Below are 17,181 nucleotides of genomic sequence, written 5' to 3' on the forward strand. Positions count from 1 at the left end.
AGTAATTGGTTATATATTCTTTGAATAGGTGGCAGAGTCAAAACTAGCAAAATTTGTTGAAGACAGTATAATCCCTCCAAGGATGGTAGATAATTGTTGAAGGAGAGGTATTTTGTTGTTTATTTGGATTCTCATTTAAACATGATGGTTTTATTATTTTATTTTGCAACTGCTCATATGTTTTCTTCCTAAAGGTCTCTTGGGTTAGTGGTGCTCTCTTTACGTGGTCAAAGTTTATGTGTGCAAGTCCTTGTCATGATTCAGCTTTTGATCGATATAGATTTTAATATATCTTTTTCTTGGGAGGGCATGAGTTATAGTAGTTACAAAAGAAATGTATCGTGTTTTACTTATGTCATCATTGGTGTGTTTGTGTGTAAAGGTGATGGAGCGTATCAATAATATTATCTGTCTTCTCACTGAAATTGTGATGTCATCTCTTTAGAGCAGCTAGGTTGGTGAGGATCGTTATCAGTCTTGCATATTCCTGATTTGAGAGTATTTCTGTGCTTTGGTGGGGTAGAAAATCTAAAGTTTCTATTGCGATGTCAGTGCTTGCAACTCTTTGGGTAATATGGATGGAAAAGGATTCTGGAGGATGCAATTATAGGAGAGATTTCCTTCTTGTGGGCAGAGCTTGTCTTTTGATATCTTTATAGGTTTTTTTAACTAAAGAATTTCAGGGTTCTTTATTTTTCATCTTAGGAAAGTGGTGGGCTTTTGTCCAGTAATGTTGGATGCTGAATTGGGTATTGAGATTATAGAGTGGATGCACTTTTTTACCACTGTTGTCTTGTACGTCTTGTGGATCAATGGTTCACCTTACTGTATAGCAAAAAATATTATACTGTATCTTAACCCAAAAAAAAAAAGTTTTACTGGTTACCATATTCGTTAGGAAAAGCTTTACAATACTAATACTTGTTCTTAGGGTTTTCATGAAGTCTATGTACAAGTCTTATCAATTTTAGATGGGATGCGGACCTGAAATTGAAATATAACCAATTGAAGATTGTAAAAGATTGTTTTAGCTCGTCTCTATTTTGGACACTCCTTCCTTTGAACTCTATGATCATCTCTTCTTTTTATAGATATAAAATATTTTGTATACTCCTTTGGTCTGTTTAGTCTTCTTTCTTCTTTGAAGTGCACTAGCCCCTAGAGCTTAAATCATATTTATTGAAAGATCTGAACTTCACTTGTTCCTTTTGGTTCATTTCTTAAATTATAACTCATGATTAGTCAAATTCCATAATTTCACCTTATACATAGATACACACACATATATGTCCTCAAGTATTTCCTTGTTCACCATAAATGTTGCTTTGTTATCCTATTTAATGTGGAAGCTACTGGTTTTCCTTTCCTTCATCATATAACATATTTTCAGTGGAATTTTCATTTAGGTCAACGAGGAGTATATGAGAACACTTGAGATCTTAAGTAAGAAGCTGAAATTTGTTGAAGTGGATCTTATGGTTAAAACTTAAAAAGCCCTTAAAGATGTTAAGAAGGAGCTTAAAAAACTGAGGCAGAAAGCAGTTTCAAAGGTAGTTAAATGGTGTTCCCAGGTGTTCACCCGAGCTTGGTTTAGAATTATGACTTCTCTTATGAAAACAATGATGATAGTTTTGAATAGGGAAGTAAATGATGTTAAATGACCATGCAGTGAACTTTTCTTCACGGCACCTTTGTCTGCTAACAAGGGCACAAGAATTCAATGTGACTATCTTCATCGTTTTGCAGGTTTCTGACTTCATTGTCCAGAAGCTTTATGCATTGAGAAAACCCAAAACAAACATTCAGATCCTTCAGCAGAATGTTCTTCTTAAATACAAGTGAGTTATCTATATGGCACATATATCTTTTTGGTCATGTGTTTGATCATTTTTCAATATCTTGTTTCAACTGTGTTTGGTCCTGCTGGGATGCAAGCTCTCTCTAACATGGTACAGTTTATTTACGTAGCTTTGTAAATGCACATTTAGATATACATACAATCAGACTTAATGCACATTAATCTCTATGGCCAATTCTTTTAAGTTTCTTTTTATAAATTCTTCTTTCTTATAATGCTTAAAATTTATTTATGCATACTGTTGTAATTTAATTGGTTTTTGGTACTTATATCTGCTACGAAATGCCGTAACCATTTTATAGCTGTGTACACTTTTTTTGTAATCTTTTACTTTTCTTACTTTTCTTACTTCTAAACTTCTCTAAGGCATTTGATGAGAGGACTTAACATGATTGCTGAAGTATGGATTTGGTAAGGTTAGGTACATAGTAGTCCAAGTCCTACACTTCTAGTCCTTCTTACATGGGAGATAATACAGACCTATTTAATTTTAATCAAAATCTAACTAAAACAAAACAATGTAACCTTTTGTTGAATAAAAATAATTTTTGGCTTTGGACTTGCATTCTTTGTTTAAGAATGTGGGTGTGGCATCACTTTTTCCTGCTTGCGGAGGACCATGATTGAACATGAAATCTGCTTCTAGTAGCAAGCTGGTTCTCTGCATTACCTTTCTGGACCACATTGTCTGTCACTTCCTCTACTTGTCAACAGGCCCCTTTATCAGACTTAGAAGATGTTGAATTGATTTTATCATTTGGCCTTTAATACATGAATAGATAATTATTAAATTCTTTTCTCATAACTCCCAACATATTCTATTGACAAACTTAATTATTTTTTGTTTCAAATGTAGAGATTTCATTTGTTAATGTTGTGCCACTTTTAATAATCTTTTCCCACGTCCTATGCTTAGGTGTGGTTCATGGGTGAGCAATCACAGATCTCAATGGACATTGACAATGTGAGTTTGCTTTTCCTCTCGTTGGTTCTTGTTAGTGTTTTTTACTTACATGATATATATAATTAATGTCATCTAGTTTATACGTGAATTTTGGGAAACCTTTTTTTTCCTTATTATATTTTAAGTTGGACTATGGGGTACACTAGCAAGTGTGCACGGTGTTTGCTTTTCGTATTAATTTGAAGTAATTTTCCATTCTGAAATAGATTATTTCAGTGACTTTGGAGAACTACCTCGATCTTCAAATGAAACCAGAGGATGGTAAAGAAGCGAGGCAACATTATCAATCTCAGGACCAGTGGGTTCAAAGGGTGCTTAAAGAAGAATCTCATGGGTCATCTTTTCCAGATATGAGTAAGAGGGTTTCTTCTCTCCAGAACCCTGTGATTAAGCCTTATTTGTATTCAACAACGTAAGGCATCATTTTTTACTTCTTGGGTATATATTCTTTATATAAGGAGATTTCTCAAATGTAGTTAACATACTTAGCTTTATATGCCAATTTGACAGTGACACTTTTAAGAGCCCCTCTTACTGGGCCAAAGTTTGCTTGAATAATATTGCCAGGTTGGCTAAGGAAACTACAAGAGTGAAGCGTGTGGTTGAACCCCTTTTCCATCATTTTGATGTAGAAAATCATTGGTCATCAGATACAGGAGTTGCCTGTTCTGTTATATTGTACCTGCAGTCGCTTTTGGAGGAATCAGGTTACATATGGAATCTTAATGCTCCAGCAAGAACCTTAATGCTCCATCTTGCTGCAATTATTTTTTTATTAGTTTTTCTGTGGATATAATTGATATGAACTTTTTTTTTTTGGTTTAATCTCCAGGAGGAAACTCCCACCTGTTGCTATCTATCTTGATCAAGCACTTGGTTCATAAGAATGTTGCCAAGCAATCTCATGTACAGATTCATAATGTTGACATTGCCACACAACTCACACAAAATGCAAAGCTGCAGGCCTCTGTTGCTATCATTGGTGCAATAACTGACTTGATTAAACAGTTACAAAAATGCCTGCAAAATGCAGCTGAATTATCTAATGCTGTGGATGATATGGCTAAATGGAATGCTGATCTTCAATATGCCTTAGAAAATTACATTTCACAGCTCTCAAAGAAGGTTTGCGATTGTTTATGTTTTTTTATTTTTTGAAGTGTGAGTCAAAAATATTTATGCAGGCATGCCATATATGCAACTGTTACACAACTGTTTGTACTTAACAGGTTGGCGATGCAGGACCCAATCTTGATATGATGTCTGGTTTGCTAGAGAATATTTCAAATAATACTCTTATTGCTAGAACAACAATCTCGGCTGTTCATAGGACTGCTCAGATTGTCTCTTCCATCCCAAAGATATCATATATTCATATTACAAGAAGGCAAGTGTACTTGTTGAAATCGCAATATACTGTTCAGTTTTATGAAATTTGAAGAAACATCTAATTTTTGAGGATTTCTGTTTCAAGCTTTTGCTAATGCTCTGTTTCATCAGTTACTCCTAGCAATGGCTCATCCGGACCATGAAACCCGAGTTGGGGCGCATAGTGTATTTTCTGTTGTGCTAATGTCATCTCTGGTTTCCCCTTGGTCAGATCAGGGCAAGGATACTTCACAAGCTGTTTCTAGCATCTTGCCAATCTCTACTTCACAGAAAGTAAGAAGTGGAAGTTTCTCCTTTCAGGATGAAGGTAGGAGGACTGCAGGAGGAAAGTCGGGTACCAGATGTGAATGTGAAACACTCTCATAGTCAGTCATATAGCTTTAAGTGTGCTCTGACTAATGGAAAAACAGTATGAAACCCGAAAATCCAATAATTTTAATTTAAAGAGAGTGTTTTAGAAATTCTATTTAATCATTCACCTGTCTAAATTATTTCCCACAGATAACTTCCTTCCGACTGAGTAGCCATCAAGTGAGTGTTTTGCTTTCATCAATCTGGGTTCAAGCAACATCTGCAGAAAATAACCCTGCAAATTTTGAGGCTATGGCTCACACTTATACCATTGCTTTATTGTTTATGCAATTTAAGGTGATTCATGTTTATTTTATATTCCATTGTCTTTACATTATCTCCTGTGTGTTCCTTTTTCAGATATTTTGAACAAGTGGAACAAATTTTGCATGGTCTCATCATTTTTCTGAGTTTTTATGGCATGCCTGAAGTTTGATAATTATTTTTGTGTACTTTAGTACTGTACTTAACATCTATGGTTATCATTTTGGTGTTGACAGACATCCAGCCACATGGCCTTAGTTCGGTGTTTTCAGCTTGCTTTTTCACTTCGGTGCATCTCTTTGGACCAAGAAGGTAAGTTGCATCTAATGCAAATGGTTTAATTCATTTTTCAACTAAGCCATTTAAGAGAATATTTGTTGGGTACTCTGGATCATCTTGAATGTTTTCTTTTCCCATCCCAGTTATAAAATGGGTAAAATTACATTAATGCTCTATATGACTTTGTAAAAGTTGATAATACAAAAGACATGCGGCTCACCTATAATCAGAATCAGTTTATGCTATTTAACGCCAACGCAAATGTCCATTTAAAACATTTTTCATGATATGATTTGCTGCCCCCTCACCCCCGCCCGCCCACCACCAAGCAGGACCGCCGCCCACTCACTGAGGAGTGAGACCCCCGAATGCGTCTGCGTGGGGGACTTCAAGCCCATGCAAAGTATGAACCATATCCAATAGTTATTACGATTATTATTATTTCAAACGGAGAGCCACCTCTTTTAACTGTGTTTCTTGAGTTGTTCTTTGTTTTAATTGGATCTTGTATGATCAGGAGTTCATGAGTACAAACGTTTTTAGAAATTTTGTTCCAGTCTAAGATTGGTTCTATAAGTTCAGACATAAAAATACTCCAAGAGAAGTCAATGGATATGGGTCTGAAGCTGAAGAATCGCAAGATATGGTTTCTACTGGGGAAGTTTTGTGTCCCAGAAGATTCTGCTGTTATCTTAATCTTAATGGAGGATATGATGGTTGTTAATCTTAATGGAGGACATGATGGTTGTCAAGGAGCGACATCTAGTTCTGTTATTTTAATAAATTACTTTTGTCCTCAGACTTTTGTAAATCATATGTGCTCTCTCAGGCTCAAAGAATTGTTTTCCTAGGAAAAATGGTAAATTTTGAAGAGATTTTGATAAAAAAACAATTGATTATCTGTATAATATATTTGATATTATTAAAGTATAAAATAAAAGTAACCAGCTAAACAATTTTTAAATTAAATGAGTTCAAAATTTTAAAAGTTTAAGAAACTACTACTCATCCTTAATATGGTTTGTTCTCGTTTTGCGAGGGTAAACTTCTGAAAATATTATAGTTGTCTTAGTTATCTTTTATTCTTCTTGTTGTTCATCTCTAACTTTTGAAGTGTGTAAGACTTGATATATTACTTGTCAAGAGCATATTATGGATAGCTTTTCCAAATCAATATGCTTTGTTGGGGAAATTGATGGGATCGGAGAAGGGATGGTGAAAATGGAGTTGTACCAAATCCGCGTCAATTCAACCGAATGCGATTCAATTGGAATCGCACTCGACCAAGTGTGATTCGTCCTAAATCGCACCTGGCCGAGTGTGACTCTAGCCAATTGATGTGAGAAGATTTTGTTTATTGATTTGTGTGAGAAGATTGTGGTGAGAAGGTTGGGTGCAATTTTGATTGATTCGCACCTCATTAGGTGCGATTCCGACCAACTATTTTTTTTTTTTTTTTTTTCAGTTTGTAATTTTTTTTTTTTTGGATGATGTTGTTGTGTGTTGATTTGGATAAGGGTGATGATGTTGTGTGTTGATTTGGATAAGGGTGGATATTTTGTGTGTTGATTTTTGTGAGAAGGTTAGACGCAATTCTGATTGATTCGCACTTGGCCAAGTGTAATTCCACTGCAATCGCTAGTTGAATCGTTGGGTATGGATTTGGATTCAAATAATAAAGGGAATTTTAGTCTTAACAGTAATTATATCATGTCAGTTAACGAATTTTAGCAACGGATCTAAGCGGTGGGTGGGAAAGTGTTGTTTCGCCAAACCTTGGGTGGGAAAAGTTGGTTTCCCTTTAATTGCTGGGTCTAAGTCGCTGCAAATATTTGCGTAGGAGCTTATAGTATTTAATAGTTTTTAAGTCAAAAGAATTTTAATGATATTCTAATTTTCGTTTAACATTACCATTTAATTAGAGTATATTGTGGTTATTGATTTAAAGTAAAGTTAGAATGGATCTATAATTTTTTTGTGGGAGTCCTAATTTCGATTTGGAATAAGCATTTCTTATATAAAATCATGAAAAGAAATATTATTTCCAATTTGTTTTTATGGCTTTTCCATAACTGTTTCTAATCATGAGTTTTTAAGAAAGACAAGAGGTTAAAAAAAAATTAGGAAATTAGAGAAGTTAAAAAAGATTAAAAGGGTAATTTTAGAATAAATTAAAATTTATTTATTTTTCTAATTGATTTTGGGGCTTAAATAACATCACTCTAAAATAATTATATAATGCAAAAAATATAAAAAATAAAAGATAAACAGTTATTTTAAAATTGCTCCAAGTATAATTAATACATATAATTCAATAGTAACTTAATTACAAAATAATGAAATCAAGTAATTAAAACGGGTCAAATAAAATAAAAAATATAGTGATGTGACTGACTAATTGCGAAATTTCAATTAACTGCATCCATAGTAAACTCCAGATCCCGAAATGGAGATTAAAAATCCCATCCATTCATGTGAATTAAATCATAAACAAATACCCCATATTATATATATATCATAACATCCTATTCAACAAGACATAACCATCAGACATCTTCAATTTATAGATTCCAAAATACAAAAAAAAAAAAAATCTACCATTATATAACAGTAGCTTACAACCTACAATGGCAGAATAACAAAAGCCTGGTCTTCTGTAGGCCTTTAGCATGTCTACAAAAAGAGAAATATCCATATTCTTTCTGTTGTGCATGATTTTCCTACGGTTTGATTCGCGTCAACTGTCCGCAAACTATGTCGAGATCGGGCGAACAGGGTCACCCCACACGTCGCTTCCGCGACAGATGACTTGGTCAATAAGTCTATTAGTCACAAGCATGATTACTTTGACTTAAGTATGGGTAAACACCAACTCAGATCCGAATTCCAAGAGATTATGCATGTAATCCACTCATAATCTACTAACTCTCAACCATTGTCATAAGCATGTATAAAAGGGAGACATCACCTCAATTGTTGGGATATAAATAGACAACCCTATCAAAACTCTAGAAAAACACTCGTAAGCAAAGAACATACTTAGTGGAGCATTGTTAGCTCGCTACTACGATTCTCATCTTGTAATCACCCCGTATGTACTGCGAGCATAGGCAATAAAATAAGGCTTGGTTTTAATTTGTCGAACCACTTTAACGTAGTTCTCATCTTGTGATCACCCCGTATGTACTTCGGGCATAGGCAATAAAATAAGGCTTGGTTTTAACCCACCGAACCACTTTAAAAACCTTCTTTGTCTTTCGTTATTTAGCACAAACCCTATTTCTAGCTGATTAATTTTAATCACGCGTACATCCTACCCAGACCTGACTTGGTCGACCGAGTATCTCTGGTTCTTTCGGAAAAACACTCTCTAAAAATAATCATTCTTGGTACTTTAACAGACAACAAACATATTATGGAGCAAACATATTCTGGAAAAACTCATAATATCAACTAACTGATACAGAGCAAAACCAGGTTAACAATTAAGAGTGTGAACAGATCAAATAAAGTTACCAGATCAGAGGTCAGTGGGCGGTTGAGTTGGAAGGAATAAGGCAGTCGAAATTGAAACTGCTTCCTTCTGGTGTATTCTGAAAACTAGCAACCAAATTCTCGACAATGGGACTTCAATCGAATGCCAAGCCCCGTTAGATAGTCATTTTCAACCTGAAAGCATGTTCAGAGTTCTGGAGTTTGGGTTAGAAAAACCATTTATGAAACAAATAGGTCAAGAAGAGATAAATAATAATAAGAATTGCGGCTAAATTAATTCGATCTCGATTCCGTTTCTTCAGCATCGTTGTTACTCCAGTCAGAACCCGTTCTTTCCAATGCATTCGTTTCCACATGGATGCGTTTAACCATGGACATAAGAAATTATCATAATTGTAATGTTATTGCGGTATTTTTCCCTATCAACCAAGAAAAATGACAACTAAATAAAAATTTACTACTCTGAAACACCGGGTCCAAAACAATTGTAATGGTTAGTGATGTAATTAATGAGACCGACGTGATGTGGAAGAATTCATTATACCTTATACTTTCATGTATTGTTCCATGTATTTGTAAGAAATTCCCAGTCACTGTCTCTGACATAGTCAGGCTTCGTGTTCATACCTTGAGCCTTGTCCTCGCATTGCATGTACGCCTTCTTCCAGTCGTAGTTGTAAAAATCAGAAGAATTATACAACAATTTGTACACATTCAACAATCCAAATAAGGGAATGAAATAATCTAAACTAGGAAAGAGTTGATCTAATTTCCTATTCTAAAGATCATATTCCTAAAACATATGATCATATTCCTAAAACGGTTGATTTGTACAACTCAACACTCCCCCTTAAGCTGGGGCATATAAATTATATGCACCAAGCTTGTTACAAATAAATTCAATATGAGGACCCCTAAGTGATTTAGTGAGAATATCTACTAGCTGATCATTTGAGTTGACATGACTAGTGGTGATACAACTAGATAAGATTTTCTCTCTGATAAAATGACAATCAATTTCTATATGCTTAGTCCTCTAGTGAAACACCGGGTTGGAGCCAATATGGAGAGCAGCTTGATTATCACAAAGTAACTTCATCTTTACTACTTCTGTAAACTTCAATTCTTGGATTAGTTGCTTCATCCAAATGAGCTCAGAAGTTGCTAGATCCATTGCACGGTATTCTGCTTCTGCACTCGATCTGGTAACAACATCTTGCTTCTTACTTTTCCAAGATACAAGATTTCCTCCTACAAGAATACAAAAACCTGAAGTGGAACGTCTATCAGATAGAGAACCTACCTAGTCAGCATCAGAATATCTGACAATCTGTGTATGACCCCTGTTTTCATATAATAGTCCTTTGCCTGGTGTGCCGTTGATATATCTTAAAATCCAAATAACTGCATGCCTATGACTGTCACAAGGACACTATAGAAACTGACTAACAATACCAACAGAGAAGGAAATATCAGGTCGTGTAATGGTGAGATAGTTAAGTTTACCAACCAGTCTTCGGTATTTCCCAGCATCTGCAAGAGGCTCCCCCTGTCCAAGTGAGAGCTTTGAATTAGGATCCATAGGAGAGTCTATCGGTCTACAATCTGACATCCCTGTTTCTTCCAGAATATCCATGGCGTATTTTCTTTGAGAAATAACAATACATGAGCTAGATTGAGCCACTTCGATACCAAGGAAGTATTTTAAGTAATCCCAAATCTTTGGTTTGAAAGTGGGGGAACAAGTGTGTCTTCAACTGTTTAATGCCATCCTGATCACTTCCCGTAATAACAATATCATCAACATAGACAATCAGATATATGCATTGCTCTGATGAGTTATGTTTATAGAAAACAGAGTGATCAGACTCACATCGAATCATCCCAAACTCTTGAATGGCATTATTGAGTCGTCCAAACCGGGCACTAGGGGACTGTTTTAAACCATACAGAGAGCGACGAAGTTTACATACCAAGGCAGACTCCCCCTAAGCAACAAAGTCAGGCGGTTGCTCCATATAGATTTCTTCCTGAAGCTCACCATGAAGAAAGGCATTCTTAATGTCTAATTGGTACAGAGGCCAGTGGCGGAGAGCAGCCATTGATAAAAACAAGCGGACATAAGACATCTTAGCCACAGGAGAAAAGGTCTCGTAATAATCCAACCCATAAGTCTGAGTATACCCTTTTGCAACCAACATTGCCTTCAATCGATCAACCTGTCCATCTGGGCCAACCTTGACAGTATAAATCCAATGACAACAAACAGGCGATTGGCCAGGAGGCAAAGGAACTAATTCCTAAGTATTATTATGATGTAAAGTCATCATCTCTTCAACCATAGCTTGACGCCAGTCGGGATCATTCAGTGCCTCACGAACATTAGAAGGAACAGAGCCAGAAGAAATGGTTGACACAAAAGCATAATATGATGGAGATAAGCGGTGATCACTAAGAAAATTATAGATTGGATGATGGTTACGAGTGGACCGCATACCTTTACGAATTGCAATGGGAAATTGGTCTTGAGGAGGTAGGGCCGCAGCAGGAGAGAAATCTGACGTAGGAGGATCAGGAACAAGAGCCTCAGTAACAGGAGCCTTAGGAACATCATCAAGAATAGTGTCAATAGTCTTACTTGGAACAGTAGCATCACCTATAGGAGGAGACTCGCCCATAGGGGTAGGACTTGGAGGAATAGTAACAAACTCTACAGGATGATTATAAGTAGATTCAATGTGGGATATATGAAGGACTGTGGTGATAGAATCATTGTCTGATGTAGAAAAGAAAGGAGAAGACTAAAAAAAGGTAACATTAGTGGACAGAGAGTATTGACGAGTGGATGGAGAATAACACTTATAACCCTTTTGAAGTCTTGAATATCCTAGGAAAATACATTTAGTAAATTTGGTAGACAGTTTGTTGGTACCTGGGGAAAGGATATGGACAACACATGTGCCACCAAAGATACATAGAGGAAGAGAGTGTAACAGTTGATCAGGGAACAAAACAGAATGAGGGACCTGGTTTTGTAGGATAGAAGAAGACATCCTATTAATTAAGAAACATGCAGTTAACACAACGTCTGCCCAGAACCAGAAATGAACCTGATTATGTAAAAGCAGGGTTCGGGTAGTTTCAATCAAATGTCTATTCTTACGCTTAGCAACTCCATTTTGCTGTGGAGTATAAACACAAGAGGATTGATGGAGAATTCCTTGAGATGACATGAATTTGCTAAAAGGAGCAGAAAAATATTCACGAGCAATATCACTTCTTTTGTTTAAAATTTTGTTTATTTTATTTGTTTAATTAAGGCATAGTATATTAGGATTAATTGAGTGCTTACAAATCTCTGTGGGATTGACCCTTGCTTTTGCACACTAGACTATGATAGCGATTTGTGCACTTGCGAGGAATTAAAATTGTTCATCAATAATCTTCCAAAACTAATAGTAATTATTGTTAGTTATATAGTTGGTAATCTAACTATCACCATTTTCTTAGGTATTCTGAGATTATTTGGTAATCTTAATTTTGTTATAATTTTACCCCCAAAGGTGCGTTTGTGTTATATAATGTTTTATTATAGGGGGATGCTATATTAATGGAAAAATATATCACCTTGAAGATTGCTAGGAATGTTTAGGAAATGTGTTTAATTGGTTCGAATACATTGGTGAGTAATATGTTTAGTTGGAAGGATAAATGGGTGGGTATGTTATATAGATTACTAAATTGCCCTTTTAAAATATTAATATAATATTATTTTTTATTATTTTTTTAATAAATTTTTTAACCCCCTACATTTGAAATTTTGCTAAAACACCCCAACCATATAAAACTTTAATTTGTAGCAAAATCACTCACACTCACCACAAGCCACTACCAACAGCCAGCCACTACCACTGGTCACCGCCAGCAGATGATGAAATGGCGCACGACTGGCCGTATATGGCCAGCCGTGTGTCGAAAAAGCCATTTCCAACCATGGATCACAAATCTATGGCCGTTTCACGACCACAAATCTGGCTAAAAAAAAGGCTAGATCTTTGGCCATGAAACAGTGGTTTTTTCATGGCTAGATCTGTGGTCATTTCACAACCACATCTTTGGCCGTGAAATGACCTTGTCGACGCATGATCGGCCAAATCCTGTCGGTCGTGCGCCATTACGATAACTGGTATCGATGGCCGACGATGGTCTTAGGTGACTAGAGGTATTTTGTTAACTTTTAAATTTCTTGTGGCTGTGGTGTTTTAGCTAAATTCTTAAATGTAGGGGGGTTGTGTAATGTTTATTTGGTAGACATTTGAAGACAGTTGTGTCTGAAATGGTATTTAATTAAGAGCAAAATAGGTATAAAAATCAGATTACCTTGTAATTGTTTAATAACAACCCTGGGTGAGGGTATTGGATTACCCCCTACATTACTAACAATAAACACTATTTGTAATAAAGGATACCTGTAATATTTTATTACTTGCAAACCAAACAACGAAATTTTTCAAAATAAACGAAGATTACCCCCGTTATCTTATATGATCCCGATCCAAACGCACCCTACATAATACATTTTTTTAACATTATTACCCTTATTCTGAAAACAATTTACCCAGAACACCCCAGCCACCATCTGACAATTGTAATTTAGTTGCAATTACAATTGTAATCACGATCGATTTGTAGTTTTCATGAACTAGGCCAACCTCAATAGTTCAGATATTATATTTGGGGGCTTGAGCAAACTAACATAAAATGTACTTGACCTTTGTAATTCATCGGCACGATCTTTTTTTTTTTTTTTTGAAACTTACAATACCCATTACAAGTTCAATTGAATTACGAAGGTCAAGCTAATGCTTATTCATTGGTTGCATCAAGATTAATTTTACTGATTTTCTTTTATTTAAACATCTTTTCTGCACTAATCTTTATTGTTCAACATACTTGTTGTCAAGATTAATCGCTTCACTGTTCATGTACTTGAAGAGTAATCAAATTGTCTACTGAAAGTCTGATTTATTTTGCATCTTTTGAAATATGTCCAATGGGTTAACTGAACAATTTTGAATATTTTTCCCCCTCATGGGTACAACTGTCTATTTGTTTTTCCTTTTTCAATCTATATTTTGTTGAATAATTACGGTTTAACAATTCCTCCTATAAAACTACTTTCATTCCTTTCTTCTTCTTCCAATCACTCAATTTTCACAATATTGATCTTACCCATCTGATTATAATATATAAATATACCCTTTTTGGTTGTTTGACATGTGAAATATTTTAGAACTTGTAGAATTGTTCTATCTTGACACATTGGATTGACAAATAGGATTTGTTGTTTAATGAGTCTAATCAAATTGCTTCATCTTGATACATTGAATTTGTATTTATTGCTCCATCTATAATTAATAATTAATAAAAATTATTAGATTTGTATTAATAATAATAATAATAATTTTAGATGTATTGTGTAACTCCCCACTTGAGGTACGTAGTTAAATGTTTATTATTTTGCTCTTAATTGAGTTTGTATGTTGTTAATATTGGTTGGTTGGCCCTTGGTTGAATTGATGTTTTGGTTTGGTTGAGTAATTGCCCTGAAATTGGTTAAGACTTGGTGAATTTTGAGGTTACAGTCTTCGTCGGGGCGAGGAATAGTCTTTGCCGCGGCGACGTAGGCCCTGGATTTCTTCGCCGCGGCGAAGAGCCGGCTGAAAAGTTGGATGAAGTTTCTAGAGAATTTTCCACAGGGGCAAAGTGACCATTCTACCCCTAATTAGCAGGAAAAATGGGGAGTGAAATGCAAGAAAATTTCATGGAGAATGTGTTAGAATTAGGAGTGTGAGTGCAATGAATTAAAGGATAAAGATGGAATTTCTAAGAAAGAGCAAGGGCAAAATGGGAAAGGACGTGTATAATATGAGCTAATAAGGGTTTAGTCTTAGTAAACCCTTCATTCTTCTACTTCCACCGCCATTCCCATTCACCACTTCCTCTCAACTTTTCACTCAATCTTTCAAGGATTTTAGAGGGCTTTTGAGTAGTTTTTGGGTAGAGAGTTAAATCTAAGGCTTCCTAAGGTAAGAATTCTTGCTTTAGCTGTGAAACTTACTTAGTAAAGTATTGAAGTCTTATTATGTTATTGTTTAAAGTTGTAGAGAAAAGATTACCTACCAAAGGAAAAGAAGTGCTAGAGGAGTCACTTACTCACAAGGTAAGTAAATCCAACCCAAGTTGAGATTTAAGAAATCTATTGAGTAGAGATTTATGTTTGCATGTGTATGTTATGTTATTAAGGAATTGAGATGAGATCTGTATTAAGTTAATGGTTGTTGGATATGTTACTTTATGAGAAGTGTTTGATGTGTGAAGAGAGGTTGAAGTTGAGATGAAATTGGAGGAGTATTGCATAAATCTTTTTGGGAGTGTTTTCCTTGACAGGAATTATGGCTATATGAGGAAGTTTTCTCCCATTTTGGATGGTTAAAGAGAGAAGTAGAGTTATGGTTAAAGTAGAGTTTTTGTATGCACATGAGTTGTTTGATGAAATGCTTAAGAAAAGCATGAGTAAGAGTAGAAAACCTTAATTATTGTAACATTGCATATTTGCATTTCATGAGTGCATTAATGAGCATGAGTTATCTATATGCCTTGATTGTGTACTTGAGAAGTAGCTTGAGAAAGAGTAGAGAATTTTGAGAATCAACTACTTTAAGAGTAAAGAGAAAGAGAGAATGAGCACTATAGAATAAAAGAAAGAGAAGTGCTAAAGAAGAGAGTAGAGTAGGTTGTGCGATGGGCAACCCGTAAGTGATGGGTAGAGTATTCCTGCATGTACGCTGCATTGAGAGAGCGGCATGAGTATAAGAGAAAGAAGTGGTATAGCCTGTGAGAGTACATGCGGATGAGGGCTATACCCGAGAGTACCCAAGAGAGAGATTACACTCATATGGCCAAGGGTTCTGAATCCATGCATAACCAAGTCTGATCGGCAGAGAATGAGTAAAGTCACGAGAGTGGTGCCTCCGGTAAGATGGGGCCGTGACATTTGAGTGAGTAGAAGTCACGAGAGTGGGATGAGTTCCCAGCCGTGCCTCCGGTAAGATGGGCCCATGACATTTGAGTGAGTAGAAGTCACAAAGAGTGGGAGTGAGTCCCAGCCGTGCCTCCGATAGGATGTGGCCGTGGCATTCCAATGAGAGGGTTAGTAGAAAAGTGTTGTGAGAAAGAGAAACAGAAAGAGAAAATGAGAGAGTAATGTAAGGAAAGAATTAAGAGATGAGTTACGAGGATAGAGTAGTAGAGGATTTACTTACTGAGTATTATTTGTGCTCATCCCGTTCTTTTCTATGTTTTTACAGGATCTAGGTGAGGGCGCGGTCGGATGGACGTCGGCAGGCGAGGAGAAATAGCTACACTGTCCACCATATTTTTGATGACTTTTGTAATGTATATATTTAATAAAAGAAAAATTTTGGGCCCATCTACTTTTGCTAATATACATGTACTTGTATTATACATATTTTTTTTATGAGGATATGTGTAGTAAGCAGCTATTACATATTGCATTAGCATTCAAAGACTTAACCATTGTGACACTTGGATTGGTATTAAAAACAAGTATACAGGTGCATTGCATGGCATTGTGAATGTTCTGTAGAAATTTCTCACATCCATATTCACTTAATGAAAGATATTAATGAGAGATATTAATAACAATTATAGAGATCTCACATCCACATTCACTTAATGAGAGATTAATAACAATTATACAAGTGCAATGGTATTCCAAAGGTCATATCAACCCAAGCGTCTCTTAATTACATGATTTTCTGTCTCATCTCTCTAATTAAACTCACCCTATCCATTTAACTGCTCAAATATAATCAAAATGTTGGGAGAACGACATGTTCCCACCCAAGGTTCGGCGAAACGATATTTTGCCACCCGTCAGGTTTTAAAATGACACTTTCCTACCCACCGTATGTTCCATCAAGAAAATCTGTTTTCTAACATGTATAAACAGTGTAAAGACAAAACTACCCTTCTCTTTTTTCTTCTTTCCTCTTTGCAAAAAACGCTGCCGATTTGCACCTTACCCTGGAAGCCTGACTTTGCTTTAGGTTCACTAGATTGTGTTACAATATTAACATTACAAGAAGAAACTGATTTTAAAAACAAATCATCCTTTTCAAAGCTACAAATGGTATTAAAATATTTATGTTAAAATGACTGTCGAAGCTTGAACATAGATCTGGATTTTCGGAAATATGAAGCGAAACTTTCATGTGGTATAGTAAGACGATTAGTGCGGTGTTACACCTTTCAAATTCTGAACAAATGACATTATGTTTTCCACTAGTTATTCTGATCAAGATGGAGCTCTTTGAATCATTCTCAAACTAAAAATTTCAAGCAAAAGTTCTCTACTTGAAAAACTATACTAAAATTAGAAAGGGAGATAAAAAGGCAAAACTACTCTCTCCGACATACAACACCTTTAGAGCAACAACGGTCTTCCCTTTCTCAGACAGAATATATAAAAGACTACCAAAATTGGGTGCACAACCCT

The 17,181-nt window shown here is 35.6% G+C and overlaps 3 protein-coding genes across 3 annotated transcripts; 2 read left to right on the forward strand and 1 right to left on the reverse strand.

Annotated features, from left to right (window-relative positions):
• Positions 1-1,874: 1,874 nt before the first annotated feature.
• LOC116130662 lies at positions 1,875-4,332 on the forward strand. The gene is made up of 7 exons (XM_031416389.1): positions 1,875-1,949; positions 2,775-2,822; positions 3,029-3,222; positions 3,312-3,529; positions 3,655-3,947; positions 4,052-4,209; positions 4,323-4,332. The coding sequence occupies exons 1-7, from the start codon at positions 1,875-1,877 to the stop codon at positions 4,330-4,332; spliced, it is 996 nt and encodes a 331-aa protein (XP_031272249.1).
• A 2-nt stretch (positions 4,333-4,334) lies between these two features.
• LOC116130663 lies at positions 4,335-5,814 on the forward strand. The gene is made up of 5 exons (XM_031416390.1): positions 4,335-4,417; positions 4,512-4,620; positions 4,713-4,859; positions 5,063-5,138; positions 5,663-5,814. Exons 1-5 carry the CDS (start codon positions 4,335-4,337, stop codon positions 5,665-5,667), a joined length of 420 nt encoding a protein of 139 aa, XP_031272250.1. The 3' UTR covers positions 5,668-5,814.
• A 3,822-nt stretch (positions 5,815-9,636) lies between these two features.
• On the reverse strand, positions 9,637-10,236 carry LOC116130664 (uncharacterized mitochondrial protein AtMg00810-like). Its single transcript, XM_031416391.1, has 2 exons — positions 10,051-10,236; positions 9,637-9,903 (listed from the first exon to the last, which is right to left on the reverse strand). Exons 1-2 carry the CDS (start codon positions 10,234-10,236, stop codon positions 9,637-9,639), a joined length of 453 nt encoding a protein of 150 aa, XP_031272251.1.
• Positions 10,237-17,181: the final 6,945 nt, after the last annotated feature.

Source organism: Pistacia vera, unplaced genomic scaffold (genome assembly GCF_008641045.1).
Source record: "Pistacia vera cultivar Batoury unplaced genomic scaffold, PisVer_v2 Contig223, whole genome shotgun sequence".
Classification (NCBI taxonomy): domain Eukaryota; kingdom Viridiplantae; phylum Streptophyta; class Magnoliopsida; order Sapindales; family Anacardiaceae; genus Pistacia; species Pistacia vera.

Coding starts and splice junctions, on each gene's coding strand:
- LOC116130662 (XM_031416389.1), top strand. CDS start 1,875: ATGTGTTTGATCATTTTTCAATATCTTGTTTCAACTGTGTTTGGTCCT. Junction 2,823..3,028: donor TCTCAATGGACATTGACAAT/GTGAGTTTGCTT, acceptor ATTCTGAAATAG/ATTATTTCAGTGACTTTGGA. Junction 3,948..4,051: donor TTTCACAGCTCTCAAAGAAG/GTTTGCGATTGT, acceptor TGTACTTAACAG/GTTGGCGATGCAGGACCCAA.
- LOC116130663 (XM_031416390.1), top strand. CDS start 4,335: ATGGCTCATCCGGACCATGAAACCCGAGTTGGGGCGCATAGTGTATTT. Junction 4,418..4,511: donor TCATCTCTGGTTTCCCCTTG/GTCAGATCAGGG, acceptor TTCTCCTTTCAG/GATGAAGGTAGGAGGACTGC. Junction 4,860..5,062: donor TATTGTTTATGCAATTTAAG/GTGATTCATGTT, acceptor TGGTGTTGACAG/ACATCCAGCCACATGGCCTT.
- LOC116130664 (XM_031416391.1), bottom strand. CDS start 10,236: ATGGATATTCTGGAAGAAACAGGGATGTCAGATTGTAGACCGATAGAC. Junction 9,904..10,050: donor TTTCCTTCTCTGTTGGTATT/GTTAGTCAGTTT, acceptor GATGCTGACTAG/GTAGGTTCTCTATCTGATAG.